Source organism: Coffea eugenioides, chromosome 2 (genome assembly GCF_003713205.1).
Source record: "Coffea eugenioides isolate CCC68of chromosome 2, Ceug_1.0, whole genome shotgun sequence".
Taxonomy (NCBI): Eukaryota; Viridiplantae; Streptophyta; class Magnoliopsida; order Gentianales; family Rubiaceae; genus Coffea; species Coffea eugenioides.
The window spans coordinates 24,304,299-24,326,373 of record NC_040036.1 but is presented as its reverse complement, the minus strand read 5'-3'; the positions used below and the strand labels follow the sequence as shown (position 1 = coordinate 24,326,373).

Below are 22,075 nucleotides of genomic sequence, written 5' to 3'. Positions count from 1 at the left end.
ATAAATTTTAAAAAAAAAAAAAAAAAAACTTAGAGAAGCAAGATAAATGAAAATTACTGGAAATCTAGGAATATAACATTTAGAGATTCAATCTGACTAAATACTTAGTATTTTTTTTTTGAAACGATAAGTGATTTTATAGATTAATAAAAGTTTTACAGTATCGAACAAGGATTCGATGTGATTTTATACAATCAGTGTATTTTGACACTGAGGAATCCAAAACTCCCCAACTTGAATGATGTCTAAAGTACATGAGCTAATCCTATTATTAATATGATTATGATCCTTACTAACTAAACAAAAGGAGCACATATGAAACAACAACTTTAAACGATGAATGTCTTCCAACAGGGCAGCTAATCTCATATCCTGAGTTTTCCTAGACAGGATGCGGTTGAGAGCTTGCTTATTGTGAATTTGGACCTCAATCTTACTCCAGTTCTATACTGCAGCTTTGCTCATCAGAAGTTTGATAGCTGCTACCTCATCGATGAGTTGTTGCCTAATACTTCTCTCTTGTAATGCCTAACCCTAGAAGGGGCGTTGGTTGTCCATTGAAATTGTGACCCCAATCGCCATTTGTGGGCTGTCTTTCAGCTTTTCTGTTGCAAATCTCAACCTCATCGTACCTTCTGTATCTTCCTGTTGTTGGGTTATAAACAGGGCCTAAGATGGTCTAATTTTAGTTATCTAATAGGGATAATTTCAGAAACCTCCCCTGAGGTTTCTGACACTTTCACTGACATCCCCTGAGGTTCTCAAAATTTCACTTACCTCCCTTGCTTTTGATTTTGTGGTAACAATCCAGTCCAAATCAGATTAAAATATTATTTTCATGTGTGAGAAGGTATTTTTATTCCATAGCTACCCTTTGCAGAAGTTGTATTAGTAGAAGATTCAAAGAAGAATAAATGATTTGGACTAATTAGTAAAGTTGAGGGGGGGTAAGTGCAATACAAAAAATTGCATGCACCAGATGTGCCATGCAACAGTTATTTGGCAGATTTTGCAACGGCTAGCTGCAAATTGCAACGGCCAGAAGGTTTGCTGTTTCAGTAGCAATAGCATATAAAGCAAAGCAACTTAACTACCTCTGAGGTTTCAAGCTATTAACATTCTTTGCTACTAATTTGGAGTGATAACAAGTGCATTTGCTGTGCTACAATTAGAGCTCTGAGTAAAAAGTTTTAGCTGCAACCATGGCCTCTTCAAGCCATAGGGGAGAATCATGGAATTCACCTACATCTTTCTCCATTAAAAACAGGTTTTGCCGCTGTAATCGCAAAGCAACCGTAATGATATCAGAGAGTGAAAGGAATCCAGACAAGTTGTATTTCTATTGAGAAATTTCCAACTTTGTGATGAATTTTAAAAAAATTCTACAAAAGGGGTGATTTTGGGTTTAATTTCCGTCAGGGGGGTCTTCGCATTTGTGAATTTCACAAATGCGAGCTCTGGTTATTGAGCTCGCATTCCACGAATGCGAGCTCTTCTCAATTTTTTTTTTCCTTTTTTAAGAGCTAGGGAATTATTTCTAGGAAGCAAATGCGAGCTCTTATCTTTTTTATTTTGGTATTTTTTGAGAGGTAGGGAATTATTTGCAGAAAGCTTCTAATTTTTGTTTTAAAAAATGTTGCAAATATTTAAAATTTTGCAAATAGCTCGCATTTGTTAAATTTGACCTGCAAAAATTGTATTTAACTTTTTTGTTAGATTTCGCATTTATAAGTATGACTTGTAGAAAATTAGATTCAAATTTAGATGTATTAGGGTTTTAAAAATATTATATAAGTGATAAAAATTTTATAAATTGTAAAAATAAAATCAAACTGCTTGGATAATTAAATGTTATATTTGCATAAGAAATAATACAATAATCATAATAATGATAATACAATAATATTGGTGTAATAAAACTGCCATTAATTTAAATATTTACTTATAATGCCCAAAGAGCCTAATTACCAATTTTTTCTTCTCGCGCTCAAATATAACATTAACCCGCATGCGAGCTAACCTTGAAATAGAAAAAACACAGAATCCCGCTTGCGGGTTTCAGGAGTATTCGGATATTCTCATATGCACCTATGCAAATCGAACCAACCGGATATCTTATCCGTATCCCATTTTTTTAAATAAAAATCTTATAAATTTGAAAAATAAAATCAAATTTAGATGTATTAGGGTTTTAAAAATATTATATAAGTGATAAAAATTTTATAAATTGTAAAAATAAAATCAAACTGCTTGGATAATTAAATGTTATATTTGCATAAGAAATAATACAATAATCATAATAATGATAATACAATAATATTGGTGTAATAAAACTGCCATTAATTTAAATATTTACTTATAATGCCCAAAGAGCCTAATTACCAATTTTTTCTTCTCGCGCTCAAATATAACATTAACCCGCATGCGAGCTAACCTTGAAATAGAAAAAACACAGAATCCCGTTTGCGGGTTTCAACGTTATTCTGCGCTTCGTGTGTTTGCTTTTGTTTTGCTTTTGTCTTTTTTTTTCGAAATGGAGGGTTGGCGGTGGAGCTTAGTACGAGCTCGCATTCTGAGAATTGAGTTAAGTTAAGACATAATGATTAACTCAAAAATCCACTTAACAACCAAAATGAATGTTCAATATCAACATTTAGACAAAAGACAGAGGTGGAATTGAGCAACACTAGCAAAGGTGTCATGTAGCTTTTCGCAGCACCAGGAAAGGAAAGTTAAAGGAACAAATAAATTTGTACCTTTCCTGTTGTGTTTGCAACTATTTCAAAATAACAATTAATTATTCACTTTGTTGCCGCTACTCCAGTGCATATTAGGACCACTGGTTTGATCACAATTTCCTTTCCATTTTTGTTCTTGTTATTTCCTCTGTTTCTTTTCCTATATCCAGAATGTCGTATAAGACCACATATAAGTGATCTTATATGTGATCTTGTTATTTCCTCTTGTCAAATCACACCAGGCACAAAAAATGGCGCCAATATTGTAGCTCAATTGGCGCCTTACTCCCAAAATGACTGGATTAATTCATGTATCAGGAATCAAGTTTCTATTATTGTTGTTAAGCTTAATTAATCATATCAGATGCCATTATGTAACTAAACGGTAGTAATTAACCCCAACTACTTGGGATATATCTGTAATTTTGGCCCTGATGACGTCAGAAAAGGGGCCCAATTTTTTATCAAGGGAGGTAAGTGAAATTTTGAGAACCTCAGGGGATGTCAGTGAAAGTGTCAGAAACCTCAGGGGAGGTTTCTGAAATTATCCCTATCTAATATGTCCAAACACATTAGGTCTGATTGATAAAAAAAAAAAAACACATTAGGTCTGAACATGCTGAATTGGATTATCTCAAAACCGTGCAACAAACATATTACTATCAATCTGTGTTGTTATGCCTTGGACTTTGGCTTGGCTTCACCTACCGAGTCCCCTCTACAATTTCTTCAGACGAAATAAAACAAAAAATAAAAACAAAAACTGATAACCGTGAACGCACCTTTGCAGGAATTCGATATTTTCTCTTATCATTTATTTATCAAAAGCATCCTCTCTGGTCCCATGATCCGGAGGTCCCAGCAGATTTAAGTTGATTAACCGCAACCAGATTGTACATGGAAGATCGTCATCTTCAAGATTCCGCTGTCGAGACCTATTCACCGATCTATCAAAGCCAAAAACCGCCAAGGGAACACACTACACACACTAAAAGCTAGGACTACTAGGAATGAGCATCAGACTTGCAAAAAATTCTTGAATTTATTATTCTTTCCTTCCAGCCGCTAATTCTTTCCTCTGTAGCAATGTCAATCTCTCTCTGCTTCACTCCATCATTCGCTAAACCTTCACAAACCCACAGAAATTTTACCATTTTTAAGCCTCTCAAGCCCATCGATTCCCCAAAATCAAATCTTTTACCCAAACAAAGCTTAGCTATACCCATTATCAAGTGTGCTAGTGAAGATTCCCTTAGCCTGCAGCCTGTGCGTGAGAATCCAGAAAAGCCCGGATGGGAAAATGTATTGTCCGCCTTAGCAAGCCTTTATCCTGTCTACGTTACTGTTGGGGGGATTATTGCCTGCTTAAAGCCATCGACTTTTTCATGGTTTGTGGAGAAAGGTCCAGCTTCATATAGCTTGTCACTTGGGTTTATTATGCTGGCAATGGGTCTTACTTTAGAGCTCAAAGATTTGATCAACTTGTTCAGGCAAAGACCCTTTTCTGTGAGTTCTTAAATTGGTTCTCATTTTTGGAATTCTATTCTTGCAACTGTTACTTGGGATTAATGGAGATTTTCGCGTGATTTAGATTCTTTTCTGGAACTTTAATTTCGTTGCACCTCTTCATGTTCTTCTTTCCGTCAATTTTTACTTGGTTTCAACTTCAAGATGAAAATTCTTGAAGTGAGATGCTAGTTAGTGATGAACTTGTATGTCATCAGGCTAAAGATCAGTTCTTTTTTGTCCTTTTTTTATTTAAGAATTCAGAGAAAATGTTGAAGACAACATTAAGTTTATCAAAATTAAATGCCCAATTTGTTCCGATTGAGTGCTTATTTTGCTGACTAGGAAGTCGGATACTGCTTAGTATGATAGTCCACTTATACACGATACCTTTTTGACAAGTAAATTTTCAGAAAAGAATGGTATTTCTGTAGCAACTACTTAGTAGTGATCAGTTGTTTAGAGCTTGTGATGGAAAATTAAGTTGGATTTGGTGCTGAAAGAGTATCATGCCAAACTTTGCATGTGCTTGCATACTTGCCAGATTAATATATTTAACAAGCTATAATGCTAGTAACTTCTCTCATTTTTAGATACTTTATGGATGTGCTGCTCAGTATACCATTATGCCAGCCTTTGGATGGATAATTAGCAAGTCTCTGGGGCTTCCACCAGTTATGTCAGTTGGTTTAATATTGCTTGCTTGTTGCCCTGGTGGTACAGCTTCCAATGTGGTGAGCTTGATCGCTATCTATCCTCTTTGTCCTGTTCTACAATGGTTGAAGATCGGTGGTATCAGATATATGATTTGCTTTGCTGTTGTAAGCTGCTGTACGTCTGCTCCTAGGATACCCATCCTTTTTTTTGGGAACTATTGAAAGGTTTCAGAAACCAAATTAAAAGGCAAACCTTATGGGCAAATTATGTTCTAAATGGACTATAAACCTATCGTGAAGGTTTTTTGAATTCACTCTAATGTTTTGCCTTCAAGATTGAGATTTTGTAGTAGAGGATGAAGAGGTATAATGCTTTGCCATAAAGAGCCCTTTAGTTGGTAGTGGGTAATCTTCTGTTGGAAGGTGAGTTAACATTCCAAGTTATCTAGGTTATGCCTGTCTACCTTTGTTTCTCAACTTGATCCTAAATGGAAGCCTAATTTCAACCTCTACCCTCTTGAGATGAGTTTATACTGTATAGTAGTACTTTTTTGCTTCTGAAGTTTGATATCACCAGGTGAGCTTTGACGTCGTGCAGTAGTAAAGGAACAGGAATTTCTCTCAGCGAATTTGTTGTCCTTAAGTTGGCAGTGGGTTCTAGATGAAGATATCTGCAGAAATTTGTGCTAACACATGTGCGTTGTGATTGTTGGAAGTGAATGCTTAATTGCAAAAAATGTAGCTTGTTCTTTATATTGCCTAGATGTCTTATCTTTAACTTACCATCACTTAAATAAAAGGCCAATAGAACTTTTTCATCACAGGAGCAAGTCTTACTATTGTGACTATCAAAAGTCAAAGGAAGGGGGACATAGTTCCTTACTATGTAAAGATCATCTGTTCTTTCACTTGAAAGAAAGGAAAATGATCGCATGTCACCTTTTCTTCAGCATTTTTTAGATGTGCAATACATGAAGGCAAAGAACTTTTGAGTTGGTGTGTGCTGTGATGGTTATATTGCTGTTACCATCTGTTGCTTCCCATTCATTTCAGTTCTTTGTAATAGTTTTTCAGGTTACCTTAATTGCTCAAGGGGATGTACCTTTGTCAGTTGTAATGACAGTATGCACAACTCTGGGAGCAGTGGTTCTTACTCCCCTGCTGACCAAGATTCTAGCAGGAGCTTATGTTTCTGTGGATGCGGTTAAACTTTCCATCAGCACTCTGCAGGTGTGCTTATGCAACATTGTTTTCACTATTCTCCTACCCGTGAAAATGTATTTTTAACTCTTTCATTGTCCTTATGATTAATTTTTAGGTGGTGGTTGCTCCAATCCTGCTAGGTTCCTCTATGCAGAGTATTTGGCCAGATGCTGTGAAATGCATTACACCTTTTGCACCATTGCTTGCTGTTTTAGCATCATCTTTGTTGGCTTGCAGGTTGTAGTTGTAAAAAATTGATTTAGATAATTGATTTTCTTGTCTTTTATGTCTTTCTTTCTGCTTCTTATGGTGCAACATCACCAACAGTATGTATATGCAATCTAATTCTTGCTTTTCCATGTCTCAGTGTGTTCTCAGAAAATGTCATTCATCTTAAATCTTCAATGGTTGGTGCTTCACCATCATCTGATCTTCCTCTGCTTTCTCCTGTCCATACAATCCTCTCAAGTGAATTAGGGATTGTAATTGTTTCTGTGCTGATGCTGCATTTTGCAGGTTTTTTTGTTGGGTAAGATTTTCTTTTTCTTGGCTTTGATTGGAAACTTTTAAAGTTTCATCTCCTCTTTGGTCTTAACCTGCAACTACAGGAGCTTTTCTTTGACTTTTGTTGCATGTAAAGATACATTGCCAACTTGAGAACTAGATGCTTTTATGACAGAATTACTGACAATGGTCAAGGAAGTGAAGTCTTGAGCTTTCACTCTAGGTGTTCAACAGGTTACTTGGCTTGATGGTCTTACATATTGGATAAATATCACCTTTATATATTTGCCTTAGGCGTAATTGATAATGGTCAAAGCCTCATCTATGCTTTTTACTCTGCCTTTGGCTGCATTTTCAACTTTATAGTTTTAATATCATGTTCAGATAAGTTCTTAAAGAACCAACGATTGTTCTTCAACATGTCGGTTTAAATTGCAAATTTGAGCTGAAATTGTTTTATACGGACATGTAAGATGTCCTTCTGAAGTAGATAGTTTTTAGTGTTTGTGGGTTTGTGATCTTTAACGTCTTTCCTTAACCACCTATTCCCTCATAACTTGTTTTGATGAGTGTTCCCTTTCTAGTTGAGTTGCCTGCTCTCTAAGAACCACACTCGCCTTTTTCCATTTGCTGATGTTATGATAGACTTGGCCAGAAAGAGCTTCTCCAAGTAAAAGGGCCTTTTTGTGGTAAAGTATTAGAAGAACATATTCGGCTGTTGCATTGACTTCATAATATTAAGATGTGTTGTAGAACAGCAGTTGATAGTTTTACCAGTGACAGAATGCTGTCCAACTGTGGCAAACATGCAAACACTGATTTCTGTCTAATTCATTATTTTTTTTTTTTAATTCTGAGGCCTTTTTGCAGTTATCTGTCTGCTGCAATTGGTGGATTTGCAGAGCCTCAACGACGCGCCATGTCAATTGAGGTAATTTTTATCTTATTTATCAGTTAATAGTTAGTGTTTTGATCAAACTTACATGCTTGATTGATCCCTTGTTCTTGATTAAGTTTTTGAATGTTCATATGGTTGTGGTACGAACACGTTCAGCATGCATTTACAGATTTTGTGAAGTGCTTGTAACTGAAATTAATGAACCATGAAGTTGATGTTTCTAAATCATTCCTTTCCAGTAATTTTCCATATATATAATGAATACTTACAATATAAGGCATGTATAGCTGTGAAAAACCACCATAGTATGCGGAGTGTATTGAAACAAGCTCTTACGGGAGGGTGTCTTCTTGCCTGTAGTTAGGTATGTGGCATTCTATCTAACTTACGTTTAACACCATGCATTGCAGGTTGGAATGCAAAATTCCTCATTAGGAGTGGTTTTAGCTACCTCCCATTTTTCTTCTCCAATGATCGCATTTCCCCCTGCAATGTCGGCTGTAATTATGAATATCATGGGTAGTACTTTGGGTTTCATTTGGAGATACATAGATCCTTCTGATTCAAAGAAAAATGTGAAGGTTGGTTCTGAGTAACACAAGACATGCTATATTTTCCTTTTTCCTCTGATCATTCGTTCTGTTTTTAGAGGTTTAGGTTTTGAGCTGTTTTAGTTAAATGTGATTGAGCCTGCATTCAATTGCATTCAAACAGTTGCAGGATGATTGTATGGTTATTACGAGTTGCTAAATCCAGCTCATACAGAAGTTTCTGCAGCTTAAAAGTAACGAAAGTGCTTTAGAAAATGGTTGTATAAGCCTCTAAGGCATAGGGAGACGTGGGGGTGCATGAAAGCTGGGTCATCCTGCCAATTCTTTACCTTGAAAAATAAAGGATCAACAGCAAACTCGTTTGTGGTTCAGGACTGTCATATTATTCTTACTTGTAATGCTTAGTTTTTGTTGACTGGATTGCCATGTTTGGGTCATTTAGTTATTTGTATGTTGCTCGAAAAACTTTTGTACAACCTTGATGAGACCCTGTACAGCTTATTCGGCGATGGCCTTGAATTTCATCGATCAATTTCTCCGTCTCCGAAAATCTTCTTGAGGACAATGGTGCGTGCTGCAATGTGTACAAATTTGTTTCATATTTTTCAACAATCCTCCCCTCAATTTGCTGTCCGAGCCAGCACCATCAGGATTGCCCTGTCTTCCTGGAGAATTGTGATTTCAGCAAACGGCCTTTACGAAACATGCAGCGGAACTTAAGAAAACTTGATAAAGAAAAAGGATTGTGACTTTAGCTAACAACTACAGCATGATGTGGAACATCAAGCCGTCGGAACCAAAAATAAAACCGCAAAAAAGAGAAAGTGTGTGAATCCTCAGAAATCTCTTTATAGTAGAATTTTTTATGCTTACGATCACTAGTTTTAGGTGTACATATTAGACAACAACAACATAAAATTCTTCGATATATAGTATAATGGATGCTTTATTACATTTGCATAGGTCATCACATTTTTTGTGAAGGGGAAAAAGTGTTAGCTGAAAAACTTGCCATACTAAATTGAAGATTTTTACAGCAGCTACCAACAAGAAGAAGAGGCTGTGTTGCAGTTAGTGTGCTGAAATTTCCAGAAAAACCAACCTGGTAAATAGGAGTTTGGCAGATAACAGGGTCTTTCTTCAGAAGGCAAATAGGAGTCTAGCTCGAACCCAGATTCCAAATCCCAAAATCACGGGAGAAAATGATGATAACCATGCACGATATTAAATATTTCTCACTAGCTATTGCGTCTAAATAGAGTCAGCAGATGTTCGACAGACAGGACAAGAAGGCGTCTGTTGCAACCACGAGTCTATGCACTGAACATGGAAGCTGTGGTTGCAAATGGGCAGCAATCTGCAAACTTCACCGATCTTGAAGCCCTCCAAGCACACAGCACATTCCTTGTTTGGGTCTTCTTCCTTGTACTGGAAACAAGGGAGTTTCTTTAAATCATCGATCGACATGCTTGCGCATTCTGTGCCTGTTGTGCTGCTATCTTGATTAATTGGGACAGCCCCGGTAATGTTAATCATCCGATTTCGAGAAGTTCCTGCGCCACATCTTCGAAGAATGCAGACATGAAGCATTATGATAAGCATGATGCCAATGCTAGCTATAGCGGCCGACATCCATAGCTCTGCTACCATTTTGTCTAATTGGAGGGTGTTCGATCTTTTCGAGCAGAAAAATTAGACAATTTCAAGAATTGAAGAAGCCCAGATTGTATGTGGATTGGTTGCTAGAATTTTCTTAAGCAAGCATCTGCAAGGGATGAACTCATGATGTACTGGTAGATGTTTGTTTTGAAAATGGTAATTTTGTTCCTTGGCTGAAAATTAGTACTACTGGCACTAATAATCCCATAGCAAACCCTTGAATCGAATGACTTTTGCAAGAGTGTTTTTACCGAAAATGAAAAAACAAATAAGAAGGCAAGAAGTAGATCTGATGAATTCAGAGTTTTGGAAGCCTTCTGATGAAAAGATCAAATCAGTTGGTCCAATCAAATTCATGGCGTACATTTGTCGACTCAAGTGATGATGCGCCAGCTAGTTGTTTATTGGTCTAATGCACATTTTTATCATTTTTACATCCTTATCAAACGTAGACACATTTCTTTTGCATCTTTTGTATACGTTTCTGAACATGTAAATGGCCTATGGACACGAGACGCCTCCGGCTCCAGTCCAGACATGGTTCAAAGTCGCGGTCGAGGCTCGGAACATTTCATATCGATCTCGATATATTGATCGCGGTCTCGATAAGACACAAATTTTAAAATATTTAATATTTTAAAAATTGTTAATAATATAAAAAAAGTATGCTAAACAAAAATAATAAAAAAATGACAAAAAAATTTGAAAAATATACTATTTTTTATAAATATTAAACACAATAAGTACTTTTAATCATTTAATATAATGGCATCACAAACAAAATCAAAATAACACAGACTACAATTTTAAACTAATAATTGCAAAAGTAATATTAACCATTAACAATACAAAATAAGGATTTATTTATAGTATAAAGCTGGAATAATTTCACTTCTTTCATGATCAATCTCCTATCAAAAACAAAAAGAAATCATATTAAATAAAAGGCAAATATGTAAAAAGATATACTATTATTTTATATTTTCGTACCTGTTAATACCAAATAAAATGACGATGTGATTCAAAGTTATCATCATTTCTAGTTGAACGGTAAAACAAATGTGGAAGTGGCATAGGACCTTAAGTAGGTAGTGTATAAGAGTTATCTAGTATATTTGCTGAATGTGAGGATTGACTAGGTGTTCTATAATCATTAGACGGAAGAACTTCTAGATTGGAGATGAATTGCTGAGTACGATGATAGTATCCAAATTCTTAATAGTTAACATGATCGCTAGTACTATATGATACAATAGAACTGAGTATGATGATAGTATCCAAACCCTTGATAGTTAACACTATCGTTAGTACTATATGATACAGTAGAATCATGACCATAAAATCCAATGCTATTGGAATCAAAAGAAAAACCGTCATGAGATCTATCTATTTCTTTTTCATAGTATCCACTACTATGAATGCTAGTAGACCTTTCGACCTGTCCAGGTCCACCAAATGGCCCATATTCAGTGTAATAGTTAGGAGTGATTTCATATAACTGGTCATAATTATATCCCAATTGACTAGTGCTCCAGTTTTGGCTAGATTCATACTCATAGGTTGGGTATACACCCCAAATTTTACATCTGTTTATCGATTTCTCTTTATCTTTGTGATCCTGAATGGTGAGAGAAAGTATCCTCACTCAAAAACTAAGTTAAATTATTGAAGAATTGACATTGTACTTCTATACTAAGACGGTAGCCATGATCAGTATCTTGAATGGCATAACAATTATCTTGTCATTGAATCCATTACATACCTCCTGTTTTTTGACTATCTTGATTGTAACCACTATTGCGTTTCAAAGAATTGTCCCTCCATCTTCATTGTCACCATTATTATCATTATCATTACCACTGTCACTTTTACTCAAAAATGATGAAATAGTATGCTTACTGGTTTGTTTAGTCTTACTTTTCTGCTTCCTACTTGATGATTCAGTAATACTTTTTTTTTTGGTAATATATTAGGACAATATATCACCAAAATCATCATTGTCATATTATTGATATTCACCACTTTCTGATTCAATTTGATGAATGCCCTTATTCAACTAATCCAAATTATCTTCAAGCAATGTGAGTTGTTCATTTTCTCTTATTCAATCATCCAATATATCATCTTCGTGAAAAATGTGATTCAAGTCAATTGGGTTGTAGAAATCATCAGTATCTCTTCGATGCATCAAATTTTTCACCTTTAATCGCATATTGTAATGCACAAAAACTAATTTATACAATTTTTGACTGCCAAACGGTTACATAGTTTTGTATGAATTAATGACCATGTACTTCAATTTTGCTCGCAACCAGAGTTTGTGCAGGTTTGACTCAATATTTTCACTGCAATTTTCTTAGATTTGGCGCATCTTCACCGTAGTTAAGCCACCATTCAAATAAACAAACAAAGTAATAATAACAATAACAATTTATTATTATTATTATTATTATTTTAAGATTATAAAAATATTAACTTCATTAATACGATTTAAATGTTTATATAAGTATGAATTAAATTGAAACTTGATAATGATTTTGATAGTGCTCTTGCTGCAATAGCACTTCCAAATCATCTTTTTTGGTCTACAAAAATAATATATACACAGGTATTAAAATTTTAAATTTGTTCATGAATATAATCATGAATATAAATAAATAAAATAATCAAAATAATACCTCACTTATTGAATTAACTTATGCATCTAAATTTGGCTCCGACTTTGCAATGACTTTCTTCAATCCTTTTCAAACTTCATCCAGATTAAACACACAAGTTCCAGAATATTGAAAAATCGGGTTCAAAAAAATGCTAAATACAATAAAATCATAAAATTAGAAAATAAATAAATACATATATATTACATATTTAAATTGCGAGTAATATTTTAAATTACCTGTTGTATGTAAATCACAATGAAATTGGTTATATAATCTATTATCAATCACTTCCCAAATCTGTTTTTAAGATTTCACCGACTTTTGAATAGTCATTTTTGCTCTATCCATTGCCTCATAAATAATTGATAATGTTGGTTTATTATCTTGATCAATAATTTTAAAACTTTGACCAAAGGCTCCATTATTGCACACATATTTCTAACATATTTCTAAAACTTCTTTGACAATATCATCTTAACTACTTTAATAACATCTACTTTTCTCTTGGTAGTGTTATTAAACTCTACCCATTCATTTGAGATGCACATTTTTTCAGTTTTGTAGAATGTCGAAGAAGACTTGCCATAGAAATAAATTCAGTTGCAAATCTAATGATACCTGAACTTAACAGTTTCATTTTTCTTGTGTATATTTTCATCGGACTCACTACTTTGTCACTGTTATATGTAACTTGTTATCTTCTTCCACTAAATAATAGTTTCTTTTATATTATCTATCTTGCCAATATTTTTCAAATCAAATCTATACAATGAGCAGCGTAAGGTGACTAGAATAGATTTTTTCTTTTTTTCATCAACAGTTGTCCAGCTGCTTTCATACTAGATTCATTATCTGTCACAACTTGCATAATATTTTTTTCCTCTCATTTGGATTGTAAGTTATTTGAAATATTTTTACTGTAACACTTTTTGTGATGTAATGTATGTGAGATAAAAAGATAATTGGAAGATAAAAAGGTGTATTGGAAATTGTAATGGTGATGTAAGCAAATATATTTGGGCAAATAACTTACAATCCAAACACACTCTCTCGTCCATTAACTTGAAAATATATTAAGTAGTTTTCTTGACAATGATACAATCAACTGAACTATGATATATCATGTGCCTATCATAGTATACCATAAAATTTATTATTGGATGTTTTGTACGGGTGCTCCACCTATCACACATAAGTGTACAACCAAAAGTTGAAAATTTATCATAAATATCTCCAAGATATTTCTCAAACTCTTCAAATTTTTCATCTAAATATTCATTTTCAATTTGATAAGCTGGAGGGCCTTTAATACCAGAATCAATTTTGGCTATTTCATCAATCATCGATTGATAATAAGGATTGTCAGCAGCATGAAATGACATAGTAGTGAAATGAAAAAAATTTTGAAATTGTGTTACCGAATCTTTTCATATTTTCCCCTGAAAACATTGATTTGACTGATTTTTGTTTCAAAGGAAACCTATGTGAGTCAATTCCTTTGCTTGTCATTTCATTCGCTTGTCTGACACTAAAATTACATGACAATCCTCTTTTATTTTTAGAAATCGTTGGTTTTAAAGTGTCAACACCCATATTTCCTAGAATTCACAATGTTTAACAAATAAAAAATGAACAAATAAATTACAACTTTATTTAATTATATTTAATAAAATGATATCAAATTTGTTATATTATTTTAGTTTACAAATAATACCTGACATTAACATAAAAGGTCGACTCCTAGATACTAAATGCCTTCGTTGTTTGTCTAAAAATTACAAGTATTGGCTCTCTCTAATTGCTTGCTTCATCTATTTTTTTTCCAACACTATCCTATTTTCTTCATCAATTTTAAAAATGTTTTCCTCCTCGTCATCGCTAACTATGTTGAAATTACTATACGTATTTTCTTGTTGCAGAGAGTTCAATATTTCTTCTTTTTTCTTTTTTATTGTAGCTTTTTGAACCTTAGCAGTTTTTAGATGCATTGTTATTGCATCTGTAACTTCTTTTGGTACCCTTGAATAAGTTTCAACTTGTCCTATGACATAATCGACATGTTCTTTCAACCTTGTAATGCCACCATGCATTACTTTTTCACAATAATTGCATCTTGCAATTTTTTTATTCCTACCCACGAGTTTACCATGTTCCCAACCAATATCCTTGCTCGTCATTGTAACTATTACACATATCAATATAAATGATTAATTCATCACAAAATAATTAAAAATATAAGTAAAAATACAACAAGTAGTTTAAGATATTTTATAACAGTAATAATTTATTTCTATTATATTAGTAAGTTAAAAATCTTATCTATAATGTAAACCCGCAACAATGATCATTTGTTCATTTATTAAAAGAACTTCAAAATTTTAAATGTTTATTAAAATTATTATTGGATTTTAGAAAATTATTCAAATAGGCAGCTGGACCGTTATGAATATAAGTATAATTAATTACTATTATAGCTAAAGTCAATAAAGATGAAACTTCTACTAATAGTTATTTCGTAAAATTAATTACTAGCAGGAAATTTTATATTAAAAGATATAACAGTTATTTTAATATTTTCACTAAATATCAAATGAATTTGGACTAATTTATTATGTACTTTGAATTATATGTGAGATAAGTGTTAAACTTGTGTTTGGCCCAAAATAAATTCCAACAACACAAATTAGGCAGATAAATCTAAATTTCCAAATTTTATTTTAGACACACTCATAATTAATCCAACCTTGGCCCATTACATAAAGGTTATAATTAATCCAAATACGTTTCTAATTCATACATACTAATAAGTATAGATAATTAAAGAAATAAATTCATACCTGCTGACCCACGAGAAAAGCCCTTATTTCAAAAGAAAGACCAAGGAAGGGCAATGAAAGGGCCACTGCTACAACTAAAACTGACGACTAGCTATTTTCGATAGGAAAGAGAAGCTTGATCGGTAATCACAAATTCCAGTTCTCTGAGTTGATTCCTACTATTCTAGGTACTATCTTGCTTCCCTAAGAGGTCCAAATAAGAAAAGAAATGAGATAAAATATCACCAAATTTTACCTCTTCTCCATTGAAGTTTTGGGCATCTTCTCCTCTGCACCTCCTTCTCTCACTTTTTCTGTCACCTTGGATGGCTGCCATTTTGAAAGAAAAGTTGGAAGTGATAACTTTTAAAAGAAAGGTAAAGTGATATATTATTGGTTTGTTCATGTATCAAGTATATATGAGGTAAATATTACGTCATCTTCTCATATAATCAGTACTTTGGCAAATTTATTTTTATTTCCTAGTGAATGATTTCGATATTGACTTCTCCTTCTCGCATGTTAGGACCTAGTAGTAATTGTTACTCCAATAGCCCCGGATTTCATTTTTTTTATCCTTTTTTTTTCTAAAGGTTTTTTTGTTGGATTCGAGTTGATTTAGGATGGCTCGATGTGAATCGATCGTTTCAATCCTTTACGGTGACGTCTCGACCAATTTCTCGACGAGTCAAGTATCTCGAAATTGTATCATTCCGGTATCGTATCGGGAAAGCTCGAGACGGTGACGACTCAGCCGAGTCTTTAAAACATGGTTCCAGGAGAAGCACTGGTATATTTATTTCCTATTTATGTTTGTGACATATAATTCTACCAAACTTGCAATTTGTATGCATGTTCATGTGGTTATCATAAGTCATAAAGCTTGGCAATTTAGATGATGAATGAAGCCAAAACTGTTTTTGAAACTATGGCCTCAAAACATACAGGTAATAAAACTCACTAATGATTCTCTGTGGTTCTCTTTTTTGGTTTCTACGTTTCATGAAAGTGATAAGTTGTATTTTATCTCCAAAATGTGTGTTAATTTGGTTTATCTGAAGATGAAGACAATTGCGCAAGGCCACTTACTAAGAAAGGAGAGAACTTCAAGAGTTGCAGGTATATATATTTATGTTATCTGCAAACCAGATTGCGTCTGCGATCGGTGGAGTTGGTGGTGCACTGTGGCTATTTGATATAAAATGAGTAAGAATCACATTCCTGGTACATCATAAAATCTTAGTTATTTGCAAGGAGAAGAGATCACATTCCGCCAAGAATTGTTGTAAACTAAGTCGCAGAACCAACAAATCCCAGTACATATTTTTCATGCACTGACTTCGATCATATACATAATAGTTATATGGACATGACAATATAAGATTATGCAAGTAATAATTAAAATTGATAGAAAGTGATGTATCACGATGCAAAAAAACGGATGTAACTATTATATATATTACACGGTTTATAAATGAATGCATAATTAAATGCAAAGGTATTTTCATTCTCTTTTAGTCAATATAATTACTTTCAACAACAAAAATAAAAGAGAAAATGGACACTTTGTTACACTTTTATATGCATTGAAGGGAACAGTTCTACACATAATTATCGCAATTGTGAAAATAAACTCCTGTTAGCTAAAAAACTCGCCATCCAAATTGAAAGTTTCACAGAGCTACGAAGAAGGGAGTGTCTGGCAATCCAAATGGGTTCTAAAAACAACTGCTGTCCGGATGGACAATGGTTGGAGAATTCTCTGAACCCAAAGTCCAAATCCCATAATCACTGGAGAAAATTGTAATGATCATGCTCGTAAAACATATTAGTATCTCACTAGTGCTTATTCATCGAGCTGGGACATGTTCGACAGACAGGACAAGAAGGCGTGTCACGGAAGAACATGGAAGCTATGCTTGCAAATTGGTAGCAATCTGCACTCTTCACCTACTACGAAGCTCTCCAAGAACACAGCACATTTCCTTATTGGGGACTTCTTCAATTCCTTGTCCTGAAAACAAGGCAGTTTCTTTAAATCATCGCTCGACATGCTAGCGCATTCTTTGCATGTTGTGCTGCTATACCTTGGATTGTGATAGCCGCCGCACTATGAATCTTATTAGTTCCCAGAAGAATTTTCTGCGTCACATCTTCGAAGAATGCAGACGTGAATGGTTATAATGAAAATGATACCCATGCAACCTAAACCTGCCGAGATTAATAGCTGCAGGTACCACAAATTTATCTAGTTCGAATGAAATTGCTCAAATTTGTGTTCTTCCTCAAGCAGAATATGTCAAGTTGGTAGAATTGAGGAAGCCCAGAATATTGTATTTGGTATCTGGAAAATTCATAAGCTTCTGCAAGAGATGAAATTTTTTTTTTTTTGGGGGGGGGGGGGGGTGGGGGAACAAATTGTTCTAAATTAACTTATTACTGAATCAACAAGTCCCAGTCCATATTTATCATGAATTCACTGAGCAACCATGCATATCGAATAAATGACAATATCTCGAAATCAAAATTCTACATTGCGTTGTTCCTGGAAGCATACTTTGGCTATACCAAAAAGCAAAAGTAAAAACAAATTTAGAAAAGAAAAGAAAAAAAAGAAGGCAGCATAGTTTTGTTGCATAGTTTTGTGCTTGTTAAAGATTCCGTAATGCTCCATGGGATTGTTTGTTGCATCTTGCTTGACCCGTCCTCTTATCTTTAATTTATGATGCATGAGAAAAAGATGGGGCCTGCATCTGAAAACAAATACTAGTACAATTCATAGTTTTCATCTCTTGATGTTGACATTTACAGGGAATTAGGGATATCCGATACCAACGTAAGACGATAAGAAGAGAATGATAAGAGAACATTGCAATTTACAAGAGAAGGCGCATGCAGGTTTGTCAAGTTAAGCTATATATAGCTAATCAATGTAATGCGTGCAAGTGTAAAACCAACGCTCTCTTCTTTGCTTCAATTCTAGAGACCAATTAACTACAAGTGTTACTTATGAACTAGTAGAATGCATTATATTGTCGTATAAGTTTTGGTTATCTATGTTGATGCTAGAGCTAGTTATTAGTCTAAAATTCATGTATAGGATCGAAAAAAAAAACAGACTATTTCAACATAAAATCTAAAGGCTTGACTGAAATGTTCAAGTATGTTTAATGATTACGTAATGCTACAATGATTATTACGTACATGTATCTATTGTCAATGTATAATTTTTTTTTTTGTTTCTGTTGACACGCTTAAATTATGTCATATAATATGAACTCAAATTTAAAATTCAAATCATATACGTACAACATATATCCATAGTTGTTAGTGTTAAAAAAAATCAATATACTCTGTTAGTACATCAAAAGTTAATTCTACTCAAAATTATAGAACTTGATCAACAGCGATTTTTTTTTGTTTTCTGTTTTTACACTATTGAAGCATTTTCTTTGGATTTTTTGAAAATACTGCTACGTACTAAGCACTAACTACTAACGTGGGCGGAAGAAATCACAGGTTTCTGAATCGGCTATATGGATTAATTTGATAGCATAACTGGGTAGATGATGCGCAAATCTTACAAAACATTTGTCGCTAATACTGAGATCTAGACTGCATTGATTGAAATAAAAAAGAATATACTTCAGAAATAACCACCTTATATCTATGTCATAATCGTAAACTGCATGGAAAAACAGACATCATCTGTCACACCAAGAGGCAAAATTCGATAGGGAAAAACATTTTTTTTTTCTTGGCCGGCCTAATTGGTCTCATCGGAGTTTCTGCCTAGCATCGGACACTTGTCCGTCTAACACGTGATTTCCAATATAATTCCTCTCACGCACAAGACAAATAGCAACGCAACATACACAAATTCACAGCATAAGTAATATAAGCAGAAGCACGTTTCGAAATGAATATGGACTTGTTTCAGAAGAACAATGGTAGCCGTGGTTGTGATTGTGATATTGCTAGCGTTCGCAAGGCACTGATGATGATGAAGGGTCTTCACCGTGAGTCGTCGTCCGGAGGAGCAGGCGGCGCCAGTGGTGGCGGTGGCGAGGGTGCAGGGATTAGAAGAATGCCGTTCCCACCTGGATATTTTGGTGCTTCTCGACCACCTTCCCGTCTGGAACGATCTTTGCTCCGCGGATTTAAGTACGTAAAAGTTAACACACTAAAATTAGCAAATTTTAGTTCCAGCTCGTTTCATGCAAATCAACTGAGAATTACGATGGTTAAACTAGTTTAACGTTTTCACCATATTGCACCATTGTATTAATTTCTTTCGAATAAGACGTCCCAATTGAAGCTCCATTTCGTTTTTCCTCCCACATAAAATTATTGATACTCAGAACATTTGAAAAATACTCACAAGTCGCGCCAGCATGCAGCCCTTCTAATTTATTTTTTATTTTTTGTTTTTCTCTTTGTTGTTGGGGTAAGTAAAGTCGCATGGCCTTTTGATATGCTGTTCATGTTTAGTTTCTTTATTTGTTTTTACGTTTTCAAAATTACCAAACATATTATATATAAAGGAAGACTCCATCGATCGGGGACCAGACTGAATTAACGGCACAGCTGACAATCTTTTATGCTGGAATGATCAGTGTGTATGAGGACGTTCCTGCTGACAAGGTAAAATCTTGTCAGTTTTCTTGCGAGTATTTGCAAAGAATGGAAACGGCAATTTATTTGGTTCTGCTACTATTTCAAAACCTTTTTTCTCTCTGAAACAGGCCCAAGCTATTATGCTTTTAGCAAATCAATGCTCTGTAGAAGTAGAACCCCTTCAAGTCCAGAATGTGACAAAAGCAGATGCTACCACCAAACCAATTCCAACATCCAATTCACCATCACTCGCCAATGTCCCAGAAGGTAAAATGCAGAACTTTACTTCCGGAGACCTTTTCAAAGCCTGAATTTTTGAAAACTGCATGTGTTGTGTTAAAATTTGCTTCTCCATTTTGGGTCCCTCCCTTCCCTCTGCTTTGTAGACCTTCCAATTGCCAGGCGACACTCCCTCAGGCGTTTCCTGGAGAAGCGTCGTGACAGGTTGGTTCAGTTTATAATTTCTTTATATCCTTTGTTTATTGTTCTGCTGCTGTAAAAGTAAAACTAGTTTATTAATCAGAGTTCCTTAAAACTTTTGATTCTTATTCTTATGCAGGATAGTAAACAAGTTTCCTTATGCTTCTTCGGACGACAGATGAAAGGGACATGGAGCTGACCATTTCCACCATTGATGGCTCCAATGATAGGAAAACTTTTTTCCTTCAACAATTAATAAAGGGCGCTATACAATTGTCTTCTTGTACTTTCACATTTATCAATTTGCAGCAGGGATCAGAGTGGGAATTAACTTTCGCATTTTTCATGACAAAGTTGACGAGAAAAGAGAAAAATGATAGCAAGTTGCGCAATAGAGTGCATGATTCTCAATCCAGATTGTGGTTTGATTCACTAGAATTTGCATGTTCTTCCGTCACTTGTCTAATTCTCACGGCCTAAATTGTCCTAATACCTTCTTTCAGGTCTAAGGCGTTCTTGTGAGAAAATTTGGCTATACTACGCCCGTTTCTGGGATGCTTTAAATTGCTGTCACTGCTAGTATTAGTTTGTCAGGAGACTGCGAATTTCAGAACATATTTACTGGGCTGAATAATAACTGTATAACCTAATATATCCTAGACTGCAGGGGAGGGGGAGCCTAAAGAAACTTGTATTAGGGGCTAATAGGTACACACAGGGACGGAGCCAGAAATTTATATTTGGGGGGGCCGAAGTGTATTAAAAAATTTTTTTTGTGACGAAATAAATATATTTAATAAGTAAAATTTAGAATCAATAATTATAAAAATAATAAAAACATATAATTATATGGAGAATGATTAAAAATGGTAAGGGAGGATCTGGGTATGTTCGAGGGGTACGATATCAGAATGTGAGAGTAGATGACGTTTCAAATCCCATTATCATTGACCAATTCTACTGTGATTCGCCGACGCCTTGCCAGAACCAGGTATGATTCACCCTCTAGCTTCATGGTTTTCCAGAATAGCTGGTTAATTGGGAACCAGACGGACTTTGTATTTTCTGCTCTCTTTGGTGAATAAACTCTGAATGATACTAAAATTCGACCAAAAAAAAAAAAAGTGCAGGCAATTGTTTATCTACTCATCCTTAAAATATCCTGACAACGACTTTTTATATCCAGAGTTCTGCAGTTGAAATAAGTGAAATCATGTACAAGAACATTAGCGGGACTTCCAAAAGCAAAAACGCCATGAAATTTGCATGCAGCGACACGGTTCCTTGCAGCCACATTGTGCTGAACAACATCAACCTAGAATCTAGGGATGGTACCGTAGAGACTTATTGCAACTCTGCCATAGGGGTTGGGTATGGATACGTGCAACCCTCTGCGGAATGTCTGACCTCATCAGACAAAGAAAAAATCATCAAGCAGGAGCCTGAGCTTGCCCTCTGCGGAATGGCTGGGCTGGCCGCCGGAATCCCCTATATATAGGGGGTTTTCCGGAGGCTTGGGGGGGGGCTTAAGCCCCCACCAGCCCCCCCTTAAATCCGTGGCTGGGTACACAGATCTTGAGTGCTTTGGCACCATCTTTGGAATTTTTTCGTTGTAGGTAGGATTTAAACCCCCAAACTTAAGACCCTCCTTGGTAGCCACTGAGCCAAGCTTAGTGGTTCTATATGCTATGATCTTGATTCCTTCAACTTGTATACATTCAACATTCTAGTACAGCCTTCATTTGGATAATTGCTTGTGAGAATACTTTTAGAGTAACTGTTGTACAGCACTTGCATTGGAAATAAATGTGTAAGATTAAAACGTGATTTAAAAATGTGCTCAAAGT

At 34.8% G+C, this 22,075-nt stretch overlaps 3 protein-coding genes across 5 annotated transcripts; 2 read left to right on the top strand and 1 right to left on the bottom strand.

Moving 5' to 3' along the window:
- The first annotated feature begins 3,581 nt into the window (after positions 1-3,581).
- Positions 3,582-8,598, top strand: LOC113761350 (probable sodium/metabolite cotransporter BASS2, chloroplastic). 3 transcript variants are annotated; one of them, XM_027304302.1, is made up of 8 exons: positions 3,582-4,244; positions 4,838-4,978; positions 5,975-6,130; positions 6,219-6,340; positions 6,471-6,632; positions 7,478-7,538; positions 7,916-8,086; positions 8,220-8,598. In XM_027304302.1, the coding sequence occupies exons 1-8, from the start codon at positions 3,825-3,827 to the stop codon at positions 8,253-8,255; spliced, it is 1,269 nt and encodes a 422-aa protein (XP_027160103.1). In that variant the 5' UTR covers positions 3,582-3,824; the 3' UTR covers positions 8,256-8,598. The 3 variants fall into 3 exon arrangements, with proteins under 3 accessions (XP_027160103.1, XP_027160101.1, XP_027160104.1); XM_027304300.1 differs by having other exon boundaries at positions 4,838-5,075; positions 5,967-6,130; XM_027304303.1 differs by lacking the exon at positions 4,838-4,978.
- A 453-nt stretch (positions 8,599-9,051) lies between these two features.
- On the bottom strand, positions 9,052-10,017 carry LOC113761351 (RING-H2 finger protein ATL10-like). The gene has a single exon (XM_027304304.1). It carries the CDS (start codon positions 9,704-9,706, stop codon positions 9,308-9,310), a length of 399 nt encoding a protein of 132 aa, XP_027160105.1. The 5' UTR covers positions 9,707-10,017; the 3' UTR covers positions 9,052-9,307.
- A 9,099-nt stretch (positions 10,018-19,116) lies between these two features.
- On the top strand, positions 19,117-20,410 carry LOC113759301 (protein TIFY 3-like). The gene is made up of 5 exons (XM_027301868.1): positions 19,117-19,355; positions 19,736-19,835; positions 19,937-20,075; positions 20,195-20,252; positions 20,368-20,410. Exons 1-5 carry the CDS (start codon positions 19,117-19,119, stop codon positions 20,408-20,410), a joined length of 579 nt encoding a protein of 192 aa, XP_027157669.1.
- Positions 20,411-22,075: the final 1,665 nt, after the last annotated feature.